Source organism: Sturnira hondurensis, unplaced genomic scaffold (genome assembly GCF_014824575.4).
Source record: "Sturnira hondurensis isolate 20B ecotype Veracruz unplaced genomic scaffold, ASM1482457v3 Scaffold0021354, whole genome shotgun sequence".
In the NCBI taxonomy this organism is placed as follows: domain Eukaryota; kingdom Metazoa; phylum Chordata; class Mammalia; order Chiroptera; family Phyllostomidae; genus Sturnira; species Sturnira hondurensis.
In genome coordinates, this window is record NW_028093985.1 from 36,021,122 (window position 1) to 36,035,365 (window position 14,244).

A 14,244-nucleotide genomic window follows, 5' to 3' on the forward strand; every position below is an offset into this window, starting at 1 on the left:
AAAATAACCCGGAGTTGGAAATACGAGATTACTTTTACTTCCTCTAGCTTATCCTGAGGTCCAGAGTATAGCCTGTATTTTTTTCTACTCTTCAACACTGCTCTAATGAAATACACAGTTAACCTGAGAGAGAATTCAGCACTCTCAGGAAAAGCAAACAATTCAAAATAGCTTTGTTCTGAGTAAGGGAGGCGGGGCGAGGGGATAAAGCTGGTCCTCCAAGCAGCAAAAATTTCTTTTACCTGAGTTGATACACATTTTGAGCTCTTTCAATTTAACTGTGTTCAAGGGGCAATTTTATGATAATGCCTTAAGTATGGTTTAGGGAGAACATTTCTTAATACGGTAATCTAGGGGAAATATATGCCTAAGGGGCACATTATCTGTAGAGAGACTTCTTGGACCATATGCTGCAAATACGTGGGAAACTCATTGGTGATGGAAAGCTATGGCTATGAGAGGATATTAATGTGGACCAGATGGTGGTTAGGTAGGAAAATCTTTTACACAAATGTCAGAAATTAGCTCCTTCCTATTGCCTAAGTGTTAGTCTAATACCCACCACATCTCCATTCTCTATATGTAAATCTAGAGAAACCATGCATCTGATGTACTCAGCAGAAAAATATATACAACAGCATGAGGTTTGTGATCTTGGAAACTTAACACTTGAGGACAGGCAGCATGTGTCACTGGTGAACCAAACAGTCAGAGAAAGCAGTATCCGATTCTCAGAAATTCTAGGGCCACTGTGTGAAGGACCATGAAGCAATTCGTAGTTTAAAATCAAAGAAGTACATGATTATCATCTAAGTTTAAAATAAAGATAAAAGGAAATCACTATTTCTTCCTAGAATAATATAGCCTGTAGGCTATATTATTTTTGTTCATTCCCTAAGAGACTTTGTAACCAAAGCAATGCCACATAAATAGGTAATCAGTTGTGGATACAGAATGAAATGCCAATAGAATTGGAACCTATAATTTTGTCTTGTTCATCCAATTAGGGAGGCCATATTTTAATGAATGGAGTTTATGGTGTCTAATTCTTATAATAGATTTTAAAAAGTAACTTTAGTATGCATCATATTGTTTCTCTATATCTACAAATCTCCTATTGTTTCTCTATATCTACAAATCTCTGTGATTCCAAAGGTTAGAGACCCTTCCAACTAACCTATTCACAATGGTTGTAGACAATTAGACACAAAAAGAGACACTAGATCAGTACGACAGAGGAAAAGAGAAGGGAAATGTCAGGGTCCCATTCACTAAAAAGGGGTTCTCGATGACGTAACTGGTCTTGTGCAGAGCTTTCGCCAAGCAAGGAATGCATGTTTTATTGAAACGGTTTCTTTTTCAGACTTACGTAGTTGGGGTGGTGGTGTTCACTTTATGAGCCTGCACTGAGCCAATGACCTTGAATGGAAATATTCAAAGGACACAGCTGGAAACAGGGTGCGTACTGCTTTGCACTGTGGGGTTGGCTTCCTAATGTACATCCATGCTCTTAAATATAGCAATTTGGTATTTCATTTGATGGTACAAATACAGCACCTCATCCAGTGCCTGGTACATAGTAGGCACTCAATAAATATTTGATGAATGAATTAATTAAATCTATCCTACATTTATTAACTCTAAAATAAGCATATCTTCAATGGTTTGTGAGAAAAGTTTCCCGTATTTTTCTAATTACTGTCTGGACCAGCCCTCATTTTGATGGTCAAATCATTGTCTAACCACTTCACACTAGATAGATTTAGCCTGGAATGGACAGGACAATTGGTTAAAAGGAATACTCCAAATCTTTACTTTCAACCCAGAAACCACTGATTGAGAGCTGAGGGTGAAGGGTGTAACACTATTATAGTGTTAACATGGAGGAATTAATAAGTTCCTTTCCATGTGTGTGTGTGACTGATTTTTGCTCATAAAGAACATCCCATGGCTTAATTGTTCTATCTATATGAGAAACTACCTGGGAGTTAAAGTTGGTCTAAGTACAAATTGATGAATGCTAGGGAGGTTGTTGGTTCAATTAGATTGAAGACCTGAATTTCTCAATATCTGATAAAGATTATTCAATTACAAGAAATGATTGCAAAGTGTGGTATTATAGAAGAGCAGATGCGAAGGGGGTTCTCTTTCTGAAGGACAAGCTAAGCTGGATGACATTTGCCTCCTGAGAATTTCTCCTCCCAGTAGCTGGTGTTTAATATCCTGGCTTGAATCACAGAGGAGAGAGTGTTGGAAGGTGGATGAGTTTCTGTGGGCTCATCTACTCCACACTGCCTCACTTCACGGGAGGACAATCAGGAGAAACCAGGCATTGCTTTCCAGCTTATAAGACAGTCATTAGGACTTTCAGAGAGCCTTTTTATTCATGCTAATTAGACATGTTGCGTGAGCATTTACATAGAGCCGTGAGACACACTTGTAGCTGTCCTGAACTACTACTTTGAATCCTAAATCCACCTGGCTTCCTTTTCTTTCCTATTTTATTCATTTCTTTATTTTTCCCCTTCCTTTCTTGCCTACTTCTACATTTAAAGACTGTCCTAGAACTCTTCTTACACACAAAAACTATAAAATGTCTGCATATCAATGAAACTTGTAGTCCTCACTGTAATTAATGCATAAGCTTAAATTCACCACATACCTTCTTTTCACTTTACATTTTAAAAACGCATGAATAGTTTACCCTAATAAATATCTGGAGGAACTTCGAGAAATGGAAATGAAACATTTCAACCACATTTCAACTTTTCTTATAAAGATCCCAGAATATTCTGCCCGTGGATGCAATAGCTTTGTTCAGTGGCGTGTCTGTGTATCTCAGAGCAGGAACAAGGGGGTAACTCCCGTTTGCCTGTCACGTGTACTGTGCCACTCTCCCTTGTCCACATTCTAAGGACATCTTGATGAAATTGCACCTAAATAGTTTCATTCTTTGTGAACTTGAATTTTGATGGCCAATATTGTGCTATACTGGAAAGCTTTGCCTAATAAGAGCTCAGTATGTTCACCCTGCACAGATTTTCCCCTGCAGAATGTATTGGCCCGAAAGCAAACATTTTGGGAATATTATTCTCTATCAGTTGAAGAGCTACAGCCTATCAGTAACAAGTACTATTATCTTGGATATACTTATGTCCAAAAATAATTTCTTCTCTCTCAAGAACTCATTAAATATGTTCACCAAATTCCTACAGTTGGCATATTTCACCTCATATGGATTATACGGTAGGACTCCGTCTCATACATCAAAAACAAGTAGAGTGATTTTATGGCATCATGAAATTATCATTTTAGTGAATTGGGACCCTGAAGTAACAAAGATTCTGGTCCATGGTGTTTAGGATGAAAACTATAAACTACCACAGGGTGAGTGGCTTGAAGAATTAAAAAAAAAAAAAAGAAATCCATAAACTGACCATATACTGTGTTGTAAGACATTTCATGATCTGGTAGAGGAGTTGAAATGTCTATAAAAATAATGAGAATAAAAACGTTAAAAAGAAAACTAAGGTTTGAAAATACTGAAGAGGATTAGTGAAACACGATTTCCTAAATAGATTTGCAGTGATAATTAATTAATTAATATCTTCCTTACCATTCAAGGCCACGAAGGAATCTGAAAGACAAAAGCGAGGAGGAGGTTACTTACGTTTGATGCTTAGTGTGACTTACACAGGGAGCGGGAATGAACTACTACAGAACGATGACAACATATGGTCCCCAAGACCAAGTAAATACACTTTAATTTTGGCTTGTAATATGAGATGCTTTAGTTTCCATCCAATTTCATAGCCCCATCTCTTCCCCAAGTGAGTTTTCTCAGTCACTGCTTTTGTTGCCAAGAGACAGAGAAAAAACAAAGAGTTACTCCAGAAATGGTAACTGCCATTATATGTGTTTCTGAGAACTTAAGCCCTACTCTACACTGAGAGACACATATGTGGATAAAGTAAGTGACATCAAGACACTTACAAAGTACTTTTAATCACTATACCTAAGGATCAGCAGACTGTATCCAAGTAGAAAATGAGTATCAGTCTATGATATCAATAGTCTTCTGTCCAAAGTGAATAAAAGTGTTTCATTTACAAAAATAAAAAAAAAAAAAATTCATTGCACTTTGGGGATTTGTAAAAAAATAACAAAATATCTTTGTTTCTTTTTTACATTCTCTCATTCCATCCTAACCACCACGCTGTGAGGAATGCTCCAGTTCATTGCAGTGTTCTGAACTCAGCAGGGGTTTCAGTTAGGTAATTAAAAACAAAAATAAAAGTAATCACACACTCAGGCGACATATTGGTTGAACGGTGTGTCTGGGGCAGGACACTGGTTCACTCGTCCTGCTACTCAGCCGGATACTGGCTCTTTATGATTTCCTCGCTTCCCCGGAAAGTCCAGTTAGAATCACTGTACACCAATCATCTAAACCCTCTGAGTGCCTATCAGTGAGGGGGTTTGCCCAGTTGAAGTAGGTCCCACTCCGGCAGGAGCACAGGTTGCTGAGAAGCTGCTAGGAAAGGCACCAGAGGGTCAGGTCCGCCTCACTTCCTGCCCGCAGTGGGCACTCTCAATGCCTCGGCAGGGATGGGGTTCAAGGTCGGGCAGCACATGAAAACACAGAGCCTACACTGCTGAGATTGAAGAGTAAATCACTGGCTTGGGGCCTGAGGTTCTCCCCTGGGCTAGATACGGAGGCTTCCTTAGGCTTTTCTGCCAAGGACATAGGTGTGGTGTGAGCCTACTGGTGTAACAGACACATGATAGAGATATTGACCAGTTTTGTATTTTTTCATACATTTACTTATGAAATCCAAATCAACACCCCAGTTTTCTACAGATGCCCATACCACCAGATCATAAATATATGATGTGAGCGAATTAAGTTCACTCACAAAGAAACACATATAAACTAAAATCTGTTTCACTGAAAAATAGAGCATTAAGGTACTAAAGTGATTAAGACCCACAGATCAAATTGTTTTACCGCCCAGAAGTCACACAGATCTTCTGGCAGTGACACTGTGTCCTACGATGATTTCTCAACTCGTTCAATTTAATGTGTGAATAAAAAAAGTTTGCCAAATATAACATTTGCAAACAAAACAATACATGGCAAAGAATTTGGAGATACGGTTGCCTTTTCTCTGTAGTTGATTATGTCTGATCTCTACAAAAATATAAGGTAGAAAGTTGACCAACATGTTAGCATTTTTTGGAGAATTTTGGTATTAATCAGATCACAGGACAACCAGGATCCTTTCCATGAAGTTCTACCTATAATGTTACTGTTTAATAACTTTTGAAATGAGGTCTGAGATTAGCACAAGTTAATTTCTACGAAAAGGTTAGTTTTGAGTCACTTTGTACTTAGTGGGTTATTTTTGAAAAAGTTTATCTACTGCATGTGTTAATAGACATAAATCTAATTTTAAAAAATAATTTTTTTAGTGTGTATGTTCAAGAAAGATAAAACAGTTTTACCACTCAATTAAAAACCTAGAGTACAATGCCCAATCTTTTTATTATTTGGCTAAATATTACAATGTAACAGCACATTAAAAAACAACAACAAAAATGGCTTTTTAAAAATGAAGATGCAGATACAACTTACTCTTCTGTTATAATTAATTCTTGTAGAGTGAATTTGTTCCACAGCAGTATAATAATGAAATAGGTGCCAGCATTTATAGAAACTACATTGGCTTTAAAACACACTATTTTCTTTATTTGATATTTGGAAGATGGTTTCTGTTATTTATGCATATTTTGGTGCCAGCTGTACTTGGTTCCACAGGCAGGGTAATGTTTCTAGGCCATTTGATAAATCACCTCCGCCCAAAGATAAACAGGGATAAAAAGCTTTAACTTACTGTGACAGTCTCCTAGGCCCTCTGTATTGCCACGCTCTATATCCTGTTCGAAAGTCAGTCTTCAGAAAAGGAGGGAGAAGAAAAACAGAAACAAATTCAATAATGTGAGTCACTATTCTGGTTTAGTTTATTAAAGCAATTAACTCAATTTGATAAATTGAGTGGCATGTGCAAAACAAAATCAGTATATAGCAGCATGACAATTCATCTCTGAAATTTATAGAAATGAATCTTCTCTATAAGAATCTCCAAAGAGAAGCCATGGTTTAATTCAGATATTATTCAGGAGTTAATTAGTTTGTGCATAATTTATATCCCTCTTTTAGTGATTCCCTGATCATTCCTTAAACATTTAAACGTTAAAACATACCTGCACAAACAATATAGAATTCTATAAATTAAAAATAAATTTTTTTCCTCTCTACTTTCTCTTTCACTCTCACTCTTGCCTTCCTAGACTTTTATCTATCTCCTTGCATAGCACCAACTTATATAACAAAGTGTTAAGAGGTACAAAATGCCAGTAGAAACGTGGGGCCCAAGATGAGAGGGCTGGGAGGTGCGTTTTGTTGAGACCACTCGGGTACTCTGTTCATTGCCCCCCGTTCCTCAAGAGTGTGAAGCTCATGTCGGAAACCCACGCCTGCACTCCTCTCTCAGGTCCGCTTGGTCAACACTGGGCCGTACAAGCTATATAATACTAATGAGACTAATCAGAACATGTATTTTGGTTTTTAATATAAGCACACTGGAATCACCCCAAAGAGTATAGTCCTTCTAGGGTGAACTTTGCGCTTCTGCCCACGACATGATTAAAATTCCTATTTTGCAACTGCCTTCAGAGTGTATTTATGAGCCATACAGGAAAACTTTGGAAATTCACTCCTTAATCTAACAATTTACTATGTTTGTTTGCTAATTTTTTTTTTTACTGTTTTAAAACATCAAATTCATCCTCAAAGGATAAAGATTTCTAGTAGTGATGAAAGCCAGTATTCATCAGGCCCCAAGGCCTCTTTCCAAGGAAGGGGTCTTGGCATACTTTTTGAGCAATATTCATGCAGAGGTTTTGAGAAATATGGGTGTAGATCTTTTGGAGTTCATATGTTAATTTAGAAATTATTTTTAAAAATCAATCTTACTACATTTGGTTACATCTTGAGTCTAGAAAGGACATAGGTCGTGTCTCGGCTTTACTCACTGTGCTTTGTGTTCCTCCCTCCTTCACACCAAGAGGCCCCATGAAAAGATACACAGTGCTAGCACTGTAGAATGTCTATATTGCTCCTTGTAAAGCTGAGCTAATGATATATAGAAGTTAGCCCTTTGTTTCGGTCAGATTTCCAGGTCAGACTTAGAGTTATCATCAGCCCTGTTTATAGGAATCCATTCCCTCCTCTGTATTACGCAGGTGGTGGTCGTGAAATGCCCTTTTGTCTCTTTGCTTAACTGTTCTAAAATGGGAGAGGAGATTCAGAGCGATGTGAGGGCCACTCTGTCCCCCTTTGGATTTGGGGGAGTTGAAGGAATTGGCTAAGAAAGAACTACGTTGCCATATGGCACTTTCCTGGAGTAGCCATAACCTGCAAAGGACATACAAGGAATATTTTTCCAATGATATTCTGGATTTAACATCCACTGGAGTAAAAACATAAACCTTTTAACTAATGCCATCTAAGCACTTAAAGACAGAGTAACAATTTTAAGCACCAAGATCACAGGCGTGTGAGCCTGCCTCAATCTAGCTGACCTGCTGGAGAACTGCCAAGAACTGACTGCCTAGTGAGTAATGGGGTCACTGTTCCTCAGCACAGAAGAAAGATTTATTGGATGTATACAGCATGCTTGCAGTACAAATGCATCGCTTAACCAATGCTCCGCAATTTCTTCTCAGCCTTGTATGGTCAATTAGAGGAGCCAGTTCTGTGAGGGCTGGACAGACCACATCACTAATCTAATTGGTATCCAACTGCTCCTTTTCTCCGCTGTTGTCAAATCGCAATGATTAAGGCTTGCACCTCCTTGTCCCTCTCTCCAGGGAACACTTAGAACGCACCGTGTTTCTTCTCTTTGTGTTTTTAATCAGTCTGAGGATGATTATTCAACTCGAAATCTGCCACATGTGATATCGGGGTGTTCTATGAAATGGGAGGAGGGAGAGTGGCTGAGTGGGGTGGTATGTGTGAGCACAATTAGTGCCATAGAGAATGTATAGCACTTTACACTTTCCCACACCGTGGGCACCTTACCTGCTGCCGGGTGCCAGGTGGGCACATGAACCTCCTTCCTTTACCCAGCCACAGTATGGGTCTCTGGAGGCAATGCAGGTTCTGCAGGGAGAAGGTGACCGTGAGCTACCTAGGACTCCTTTCTAAGCACCTCCTAATGGTCAATGAGTATGGTCAAAGTGTGTACATACTTTTTGCATTTCCCATGTCGTTCACACCGGCCAAGGGGAACCTTTATCACACAGGTAGAGAATGCAACATACAGAGAGTTGCTTGCTTTATCCAGTTGCAATCCCATAATCCTCTTGTCTTCTACTCCATCATAGCTGCACCTAATTTTATAGGGCAGGATAATAATATCATTAAAAAGTTTCTCCCAGATCAGTTCTCTTTTTCCTGCCACCATCCTAATACCTCACCTCCCAGCCCACAAAGCGATCGATCACTTAATCTGATCTGAAACAGATCCTTATGCATGCACACACACATCACACACGTACACACAAAGACACATATGTGTGTATCTCTATAAATACACATATTACTGGCCAGGAGAAAATGTTTTTAGTGTATCAAAAGATTTTTACAAATGATATTAAAAGCCACCTAAAAATGCATATGACCTAAGTCTGCCATGATTTTCTCTGAAAGAAAGGGATCACAATAACATAGCAAATAATTACTAAGAAAGAACCAAACACTCTACATACTTTTCTGGGTTGTAAATGCTCATCTCCTCCAGGAAAAGGCTGTCATTTAGGAAACCACTGTTTCCTATTCTGGCCAAGAACTTCAGGATGATTCCCTTCTCCGATCCCAGGAAAACCACAGTGTGGTTCTGATATGGCCCAGCGGCTGTGTCCACTGCGATTTTGGTGAGGCGGTACCTAAAATAACAGGGTTGCATTTTTATCTCTTTGTTGGTCTTTCATTAAAGTGTCCCCTTTTCTACTTGAAACAGTTGTAACATTGCTTTCTAGCAATAACCTTAAGAGAAGTATATGCCTATAAATATTGCTCCCAAGCTGTTCTGGTACGTTATTGCCATATGCAGAGCATTAGTATGGCTCCAAGGGGAGAGAGGAGGTACGGTGTGCGGAGGCCAAGTTACATAATAAATGGAGAGCCATAACCATCTGAAACCACTCAGCAATGGTCCCTTCCATGAGCAACAAGGAAAGGCTAATGTCTCCTCTGAAGAGGGGAAGAAATACGGGAACTCATTTAACATGTCATGTAACATCGGAAAGAAAAGCAATGGCTACCATTTTTCATACTGTTCTTCTGAGGCGTAAAGCCTCATCAACAGAATGCCAGGTCAGAAAGCTTTGCAACTGTGTGCAAGAGGGCTGAGACTTCCGAGGCTTCTGTGCCAGCCAAACAAGGCCCATTTAAAGCAAAGGCGGAGGGCATCGGTCTCGTCACATGTCTGGGATAAGTCCTGTTGGGCACTCTTTCTCTGAGACCTCTCAGCCACTCAGTACTCCACAGATACCTGCTTGTCCTAAGGGCCACGGCAGGTGCCAGGAAGCATGGACCCTGCTGCGGGTTACACTGTTTCCATCTTACAGGCAAGAACCATGATAATACTTTAATATTTATCAATAAATGCACAGTTTAAAATGATGATAAAGTTAATTAACATTTTGTTTGATGTCTGCCACAACTGGGTGGTACTAGGGAAGGCCTATTGAATTGTTTGGAAATAAACTCTAAATATATAGAAGGAGGAGTTATTAGTGCTTTCACAGATTTCAGACCAGCTATCCTGTCTCCGTTGGCTGCCACCTTCAGATAACAAATGCTGAAGACTGAGCCTTCATACTGGTATATCTGTGCAAATCCTTCTTTTTTCCATGCGCCATTTGACAGTTAACAACCCAGGCACAATGCCTGGATGGAGTCTATGCTTGTTTTGTAACCATATCCAGCCAAACAGGTATCTACATCCACTGACTGATCCTCTTTCACCGCTCCCCTACTCTTGCACAAATTGGACTAAAGAGCTAACCGGGAAAGAAATATCTTTGTTTCCTCTACTTGCTGTTAGTGTCCAGTTAGCCCAGAAATACCCAAACTCTTCTCACTGGGGATGTGGTTACGTGGGCTTAGGGGCATCCACCCAACCCACCAGCATTTTATAGCTGAATCAGTGTGCATGGTAAGATGTCTGTGGCATTTCTAAACATGATCCACTGAGATGAGCATAAGATGTAGAAGGGAAGCTCCACTTAGGACAGAGTCTGCTTGATACCCACCTGACCATCGTCCTCAGGAACCACGGCCTGTTGATGATGGAAGGCACGGCCTCATCCATGAGCGGGTGTGTTTTGATGAAGTTCAGGGTATCATCAGGAAACTCATTAGAGGTCGTATATTTTTCTAAGGAGGATGAGCCTGCGCAGCAACCTGGCCTAAAAAGAAAAGGATAGGGACCTGACTGGTATGGCTTAGTGGGTTGAGCATCATTCTGCAAACCCAAAGGTAGCCACTTCGATTCCCAGTCAGGGAACAGGCCTGAGTTGTGAGCCAGGTCCTCAGTTGGGGGTATGCAAGAGAGGCAACCAACCTAATTAGGTTTCTCTAGCACATCGATATTTCCCTTTCTCCCTCCCCCTTCCCTCTCTCTAAAAATAAATAAAATCTAAAAAAAGAAAAAGAAAGAAAGAGAGGGAGCTTATTTCATGCCTTATTGCAAATTCTTTGAATGAACTGCTTCTGTAAGCATCTGGCATGGAGGACAATGTACTGTAGGCTGAGAGGAGGAAGTTGAACAATGCAGAATGCCACCAAATACAAAGTGCTTAGATTTCCTCCAGACCTCCTCATTCCATAGAGGAGCCTCAGCCAGGGCAGTTCAGCTTTGCTGGGGGCAGCCTGGCTTCCCCCCAGAAGCACAAACAAATCCCATAAACAGCAATGGAACTTGAAATAAGTGGGGGAGTGTATGCTTTGCACATGTGTCAAGGACTGCTCTCTGTGTCCTAAAACCCTGTTAGAAGTTCTTGAGGCATTTGCTCCATAGAAGGAGAGAATTAAGCTGACTTTTCCACATTCATGTTTTGTTTTTTTATTGATGAGTTTGTTATTGTTTGATTTGGGTACGTATGAAAAGCCAATTACCCTGAAGAGTCCCTCCTGAAAGGTCATTTCTTTATAACGTGAAATTTGTTTCTACAAGGTTTCAGGAGTCGAGGGACATCTCAGTAAAGTCTGATCAGGGGAACACTGACGCTAATCCTCTCCAGACACCTGGTTTGCCTGCTGGTGAGGGAATGGAAATTAGATGGTGATAACAATGGTCTAGCCCCTCACACATGCCGCTTCATGGCACTCTCCCGGCGGGCCCTGTGAAAGGATCCTGCTGTCTGCAAAATGGGCCAGGCAAGCACGAGGAAAGATGAGGGTAAACACATTTCCAGTAGTAGAAAGTCACTTCAAGTATGTTTCCTGGCCATAGTTAACACCATCTTCTACACCAAGGGCAACATATTATGTAAATTCACCCTGAAACCTGAGCCCTGAGGCCTAATTCCCTTTCCTGTCAACCTAGAAGGTAGCTAAAAATTCCAGACAATGACTTAGAAAATCTATCGGAAGTTTTGCCAGAATGTGCTTTTTGCACCTAGTCTGCTTCTCCATAAGTGATGGAGGATGCACATGTCAGATAATTCCTCAGATGAAGAAGACAGAAAAATCATAAGGGTTCCTCTCCTGGGTACAGGGGTTCACGTTATCTAACTTAATTCAATTAAATAGCTAGGTATTTTCTGTGGGGTACTGGAGGTTGGAGGAGGTGGTTGGAAACCAAAAAACCTAAGACATTGGGCTGCTTTTCAGAGGCCCAAAAATTCAGTGGAGGAAGCCAAGCACACAGGGATGTTTCTGTGTAACTTGGATGGTAAATGCTGTAATGATGGTCCCCAGTGTGTGCCACATACAGGCGGCAAGCCCTGGGTTGCAGCCAGCTGTCTCCTGTCTCCTTTAGGGAGAGTGACTTAATTGCTTTAGTGTGAGGATTTGAGGGAGATTACAGAGGACCGAGGGGTCTCTGGGTTGTCTCTGGACAACAGGTTCCCAACGAAGGCCGCTCTGGGGCATATTTTGGGAAAAGGGGAACCTGGACTGTGTGTGGACCCAAAACTGACCAGAACCTGGCTGACCAGAGACATGTTAATGGTCCATTGCACCTACAGTTTCTTCTTGCCCTTGGCCTGAGTCTTGACTCAGTTTGGATCCAACCTGATTAAAAAGTCCAGGGAATGCCATTATATTTTCCATTTTATTAGGGTTTAAAGACATTAGTCATTGTAAAATTGAAGGGAAGCAGGGAGGAGCGGTGGAGACCTGTCCAGCTGCGTGAATTTGCACAACACACTTTATACCTCTCCGGGCCTCAGTTTCCTCAACTCTAGATCATGGGAACTGGCTGGCAGAGAAGGTTCTATTCTTCCTAGAATTACATTGGATAAACCACAGATTAAACAAAAGACAAGAGAGTCATTGTGTGAAATATAATGTAGGTAACTCTGAATTTTACTGAAGTGGATGAAAGCAAATGACCTCACCCGCCTTTCTGTTGTTCTGGCATTTCTACCAGCACGGCTAGCATGGAGGACACTGACCTGCGGTCTGCAAGATGTTCATTGTCCAAGGAGCAAGCTGTACCATTTCTAGGAGTTCAAAATAGCCATATAAATATCTGCACGTACCTGGGCTTAGGCACTCGCTCATCAGGAACTGGCGTCCAAGTGGAATCTGGAGACTTCTGTTCTTTGAATCTTCCAGTAAACACATTGGCAATGTCACGCAGGTCGTAGGCACAGACCGCAGACCCAGGGATGCTGCAACACGGCGTTCACACACAGTGTTACTCATGCGGCAGGGGCACAAACAGCTTGAAAAGCACACGTCAAAGAAACATCCCTATTATGGGCAGTTGCGTTTAAAGTTCATACTCTGAAAAATGAATGTAAGGAATCCTAGTGCATAAAGAGAATATTCCTGTGAATCAAATTTTCATCAGTGGCCCTAACGAAAGGGCTAGTTATAGCAAACTCATAAAGAGAAAGAACCTCTTCAATCTTCTGGAACTGCTTTGGTTTACAGAGAAAAGTAGTTCAACTGGTGATTTTGAAATTTTATGAATTCCCTGATACTAATTATCAGTCAACAACCCCAAAATAAAATCTTCACAAAATATTCTACATCTTTAATATTGGTAAAAATTTCAAGTAAAAGTGCCTCCACTGTCCACATACTGCTTCTTTGGATTTGGTACCTCAAGCCAAGGACGCCAGGAGTGAGAATGAATGTGTGCAAAACCCATGAATATTTGTAGTCACTGTACAGTTTTTACTTCCTGTGTATTTGCATAAGACTGAACAATTTAAGTCTCTAAAGCATCAACACTTTGCAAATAAATTGCTCTATTAAGGGCTAAATAATAATAATGATGGTAATCTCTACCTGTAATTGCATTCTTGCCTGGCACTCCTGGAAGGACTTGGGGATTTTTTTTTCATCAGTGGTGAGAGGCATGAATAATTCATTCATCAGGGTGTACTGTTTGAACCCACGTTTATTTTTGACTAAGGTTGTTCCTTGATTTTGATCAAATAAATTGCAGGCACCAGGTGGCCGAGAGTTTGAATCAGGCTCTGAGGCTGTGGGCCAGTGCAGGACACAGGCACCAGGGCAGGGCTCAGCGCTTGGCTGTGTGGGAGCATCGCCCAGTGCAGAGAAGATGGTTTAGTCTGGATTTGGCAAATGTTGAAAGGATATGGAAATTGCTTCATAAATAAGAAGAACTTTGTTATGCTATTTTAAATTTCACATAACAATTATTGAGGAATAATAAGTATAGCAAGAAATAGAGACAAAATTAGCTTATTTAAAACAAGGTAGCAGAATGAATTTTAAAGTATTTTCAAATTAATAGTAGTAAATGTTTAAAAGCTGTGTGTGTGTATACACATATATACACCACACACACATACACACACTGTTTACAGAATTGGGTATGTAAGACAGTGATCCCCATTTGTTTTGAAATTTTAGGGCCCTGGCATTACTTAATTTTGTAACGTACTTCATAACTCTCTTTCCTAAAAGTAATGGGT

At 40.4% G+C, this 14,244-nt stretch overlaps 1 protein-coding gene across 4 annotated transcripts in view; it reads right to left on the reverse strand.

Moving 5' to 3' along the window:
- The window catches only part of SEMA6A (semaphorin 6A), a 125,322-nt gene that overhangs the window by 24,485 nt on the left and 86,593 nt on the right, over positions 1-14,244 (reverse strand). For 2 of the 4 annotated variants that reach the window (XM_037032389.1, XM_037032390.1), the window contains exons 11-18: positions 12,835-12,966; positions 10,381-10,536; positions 8,833-9,009; positions 8,314-8,454; positions 8,144-8,224; positions 5,895-5,953; positions 3,617-3,637; positions 3,438-3,488 (exon numbers count right to left, since the gene is read on the reverse strand). In XM_037032389.1, the coding sequence (XP_036888284.1) occupies positions 3,438-3,488; positions 3,617-3,637; positions 5,895-5,953; positions 8,144-8,224; positions 8,314-8,454; positions 8,833-9,009; positions 10,381-10,536; positions 12,835-12,966 (818 nt within the window). The remainder of the gene's footprint in view (positions 1-3,437; positions 3,489-3,616; positions 3,638-5,894; positions 5,954-8,143; positions 8,225-8,313; positions 8,455-8,832; positions 9,010-10,380; positions 10,537-12,834; positions 12,967-14,244) is intronic. The other 2 variants (XM_037032392.1, XM_037032391.1) reach the window with 1 other exon arrangement.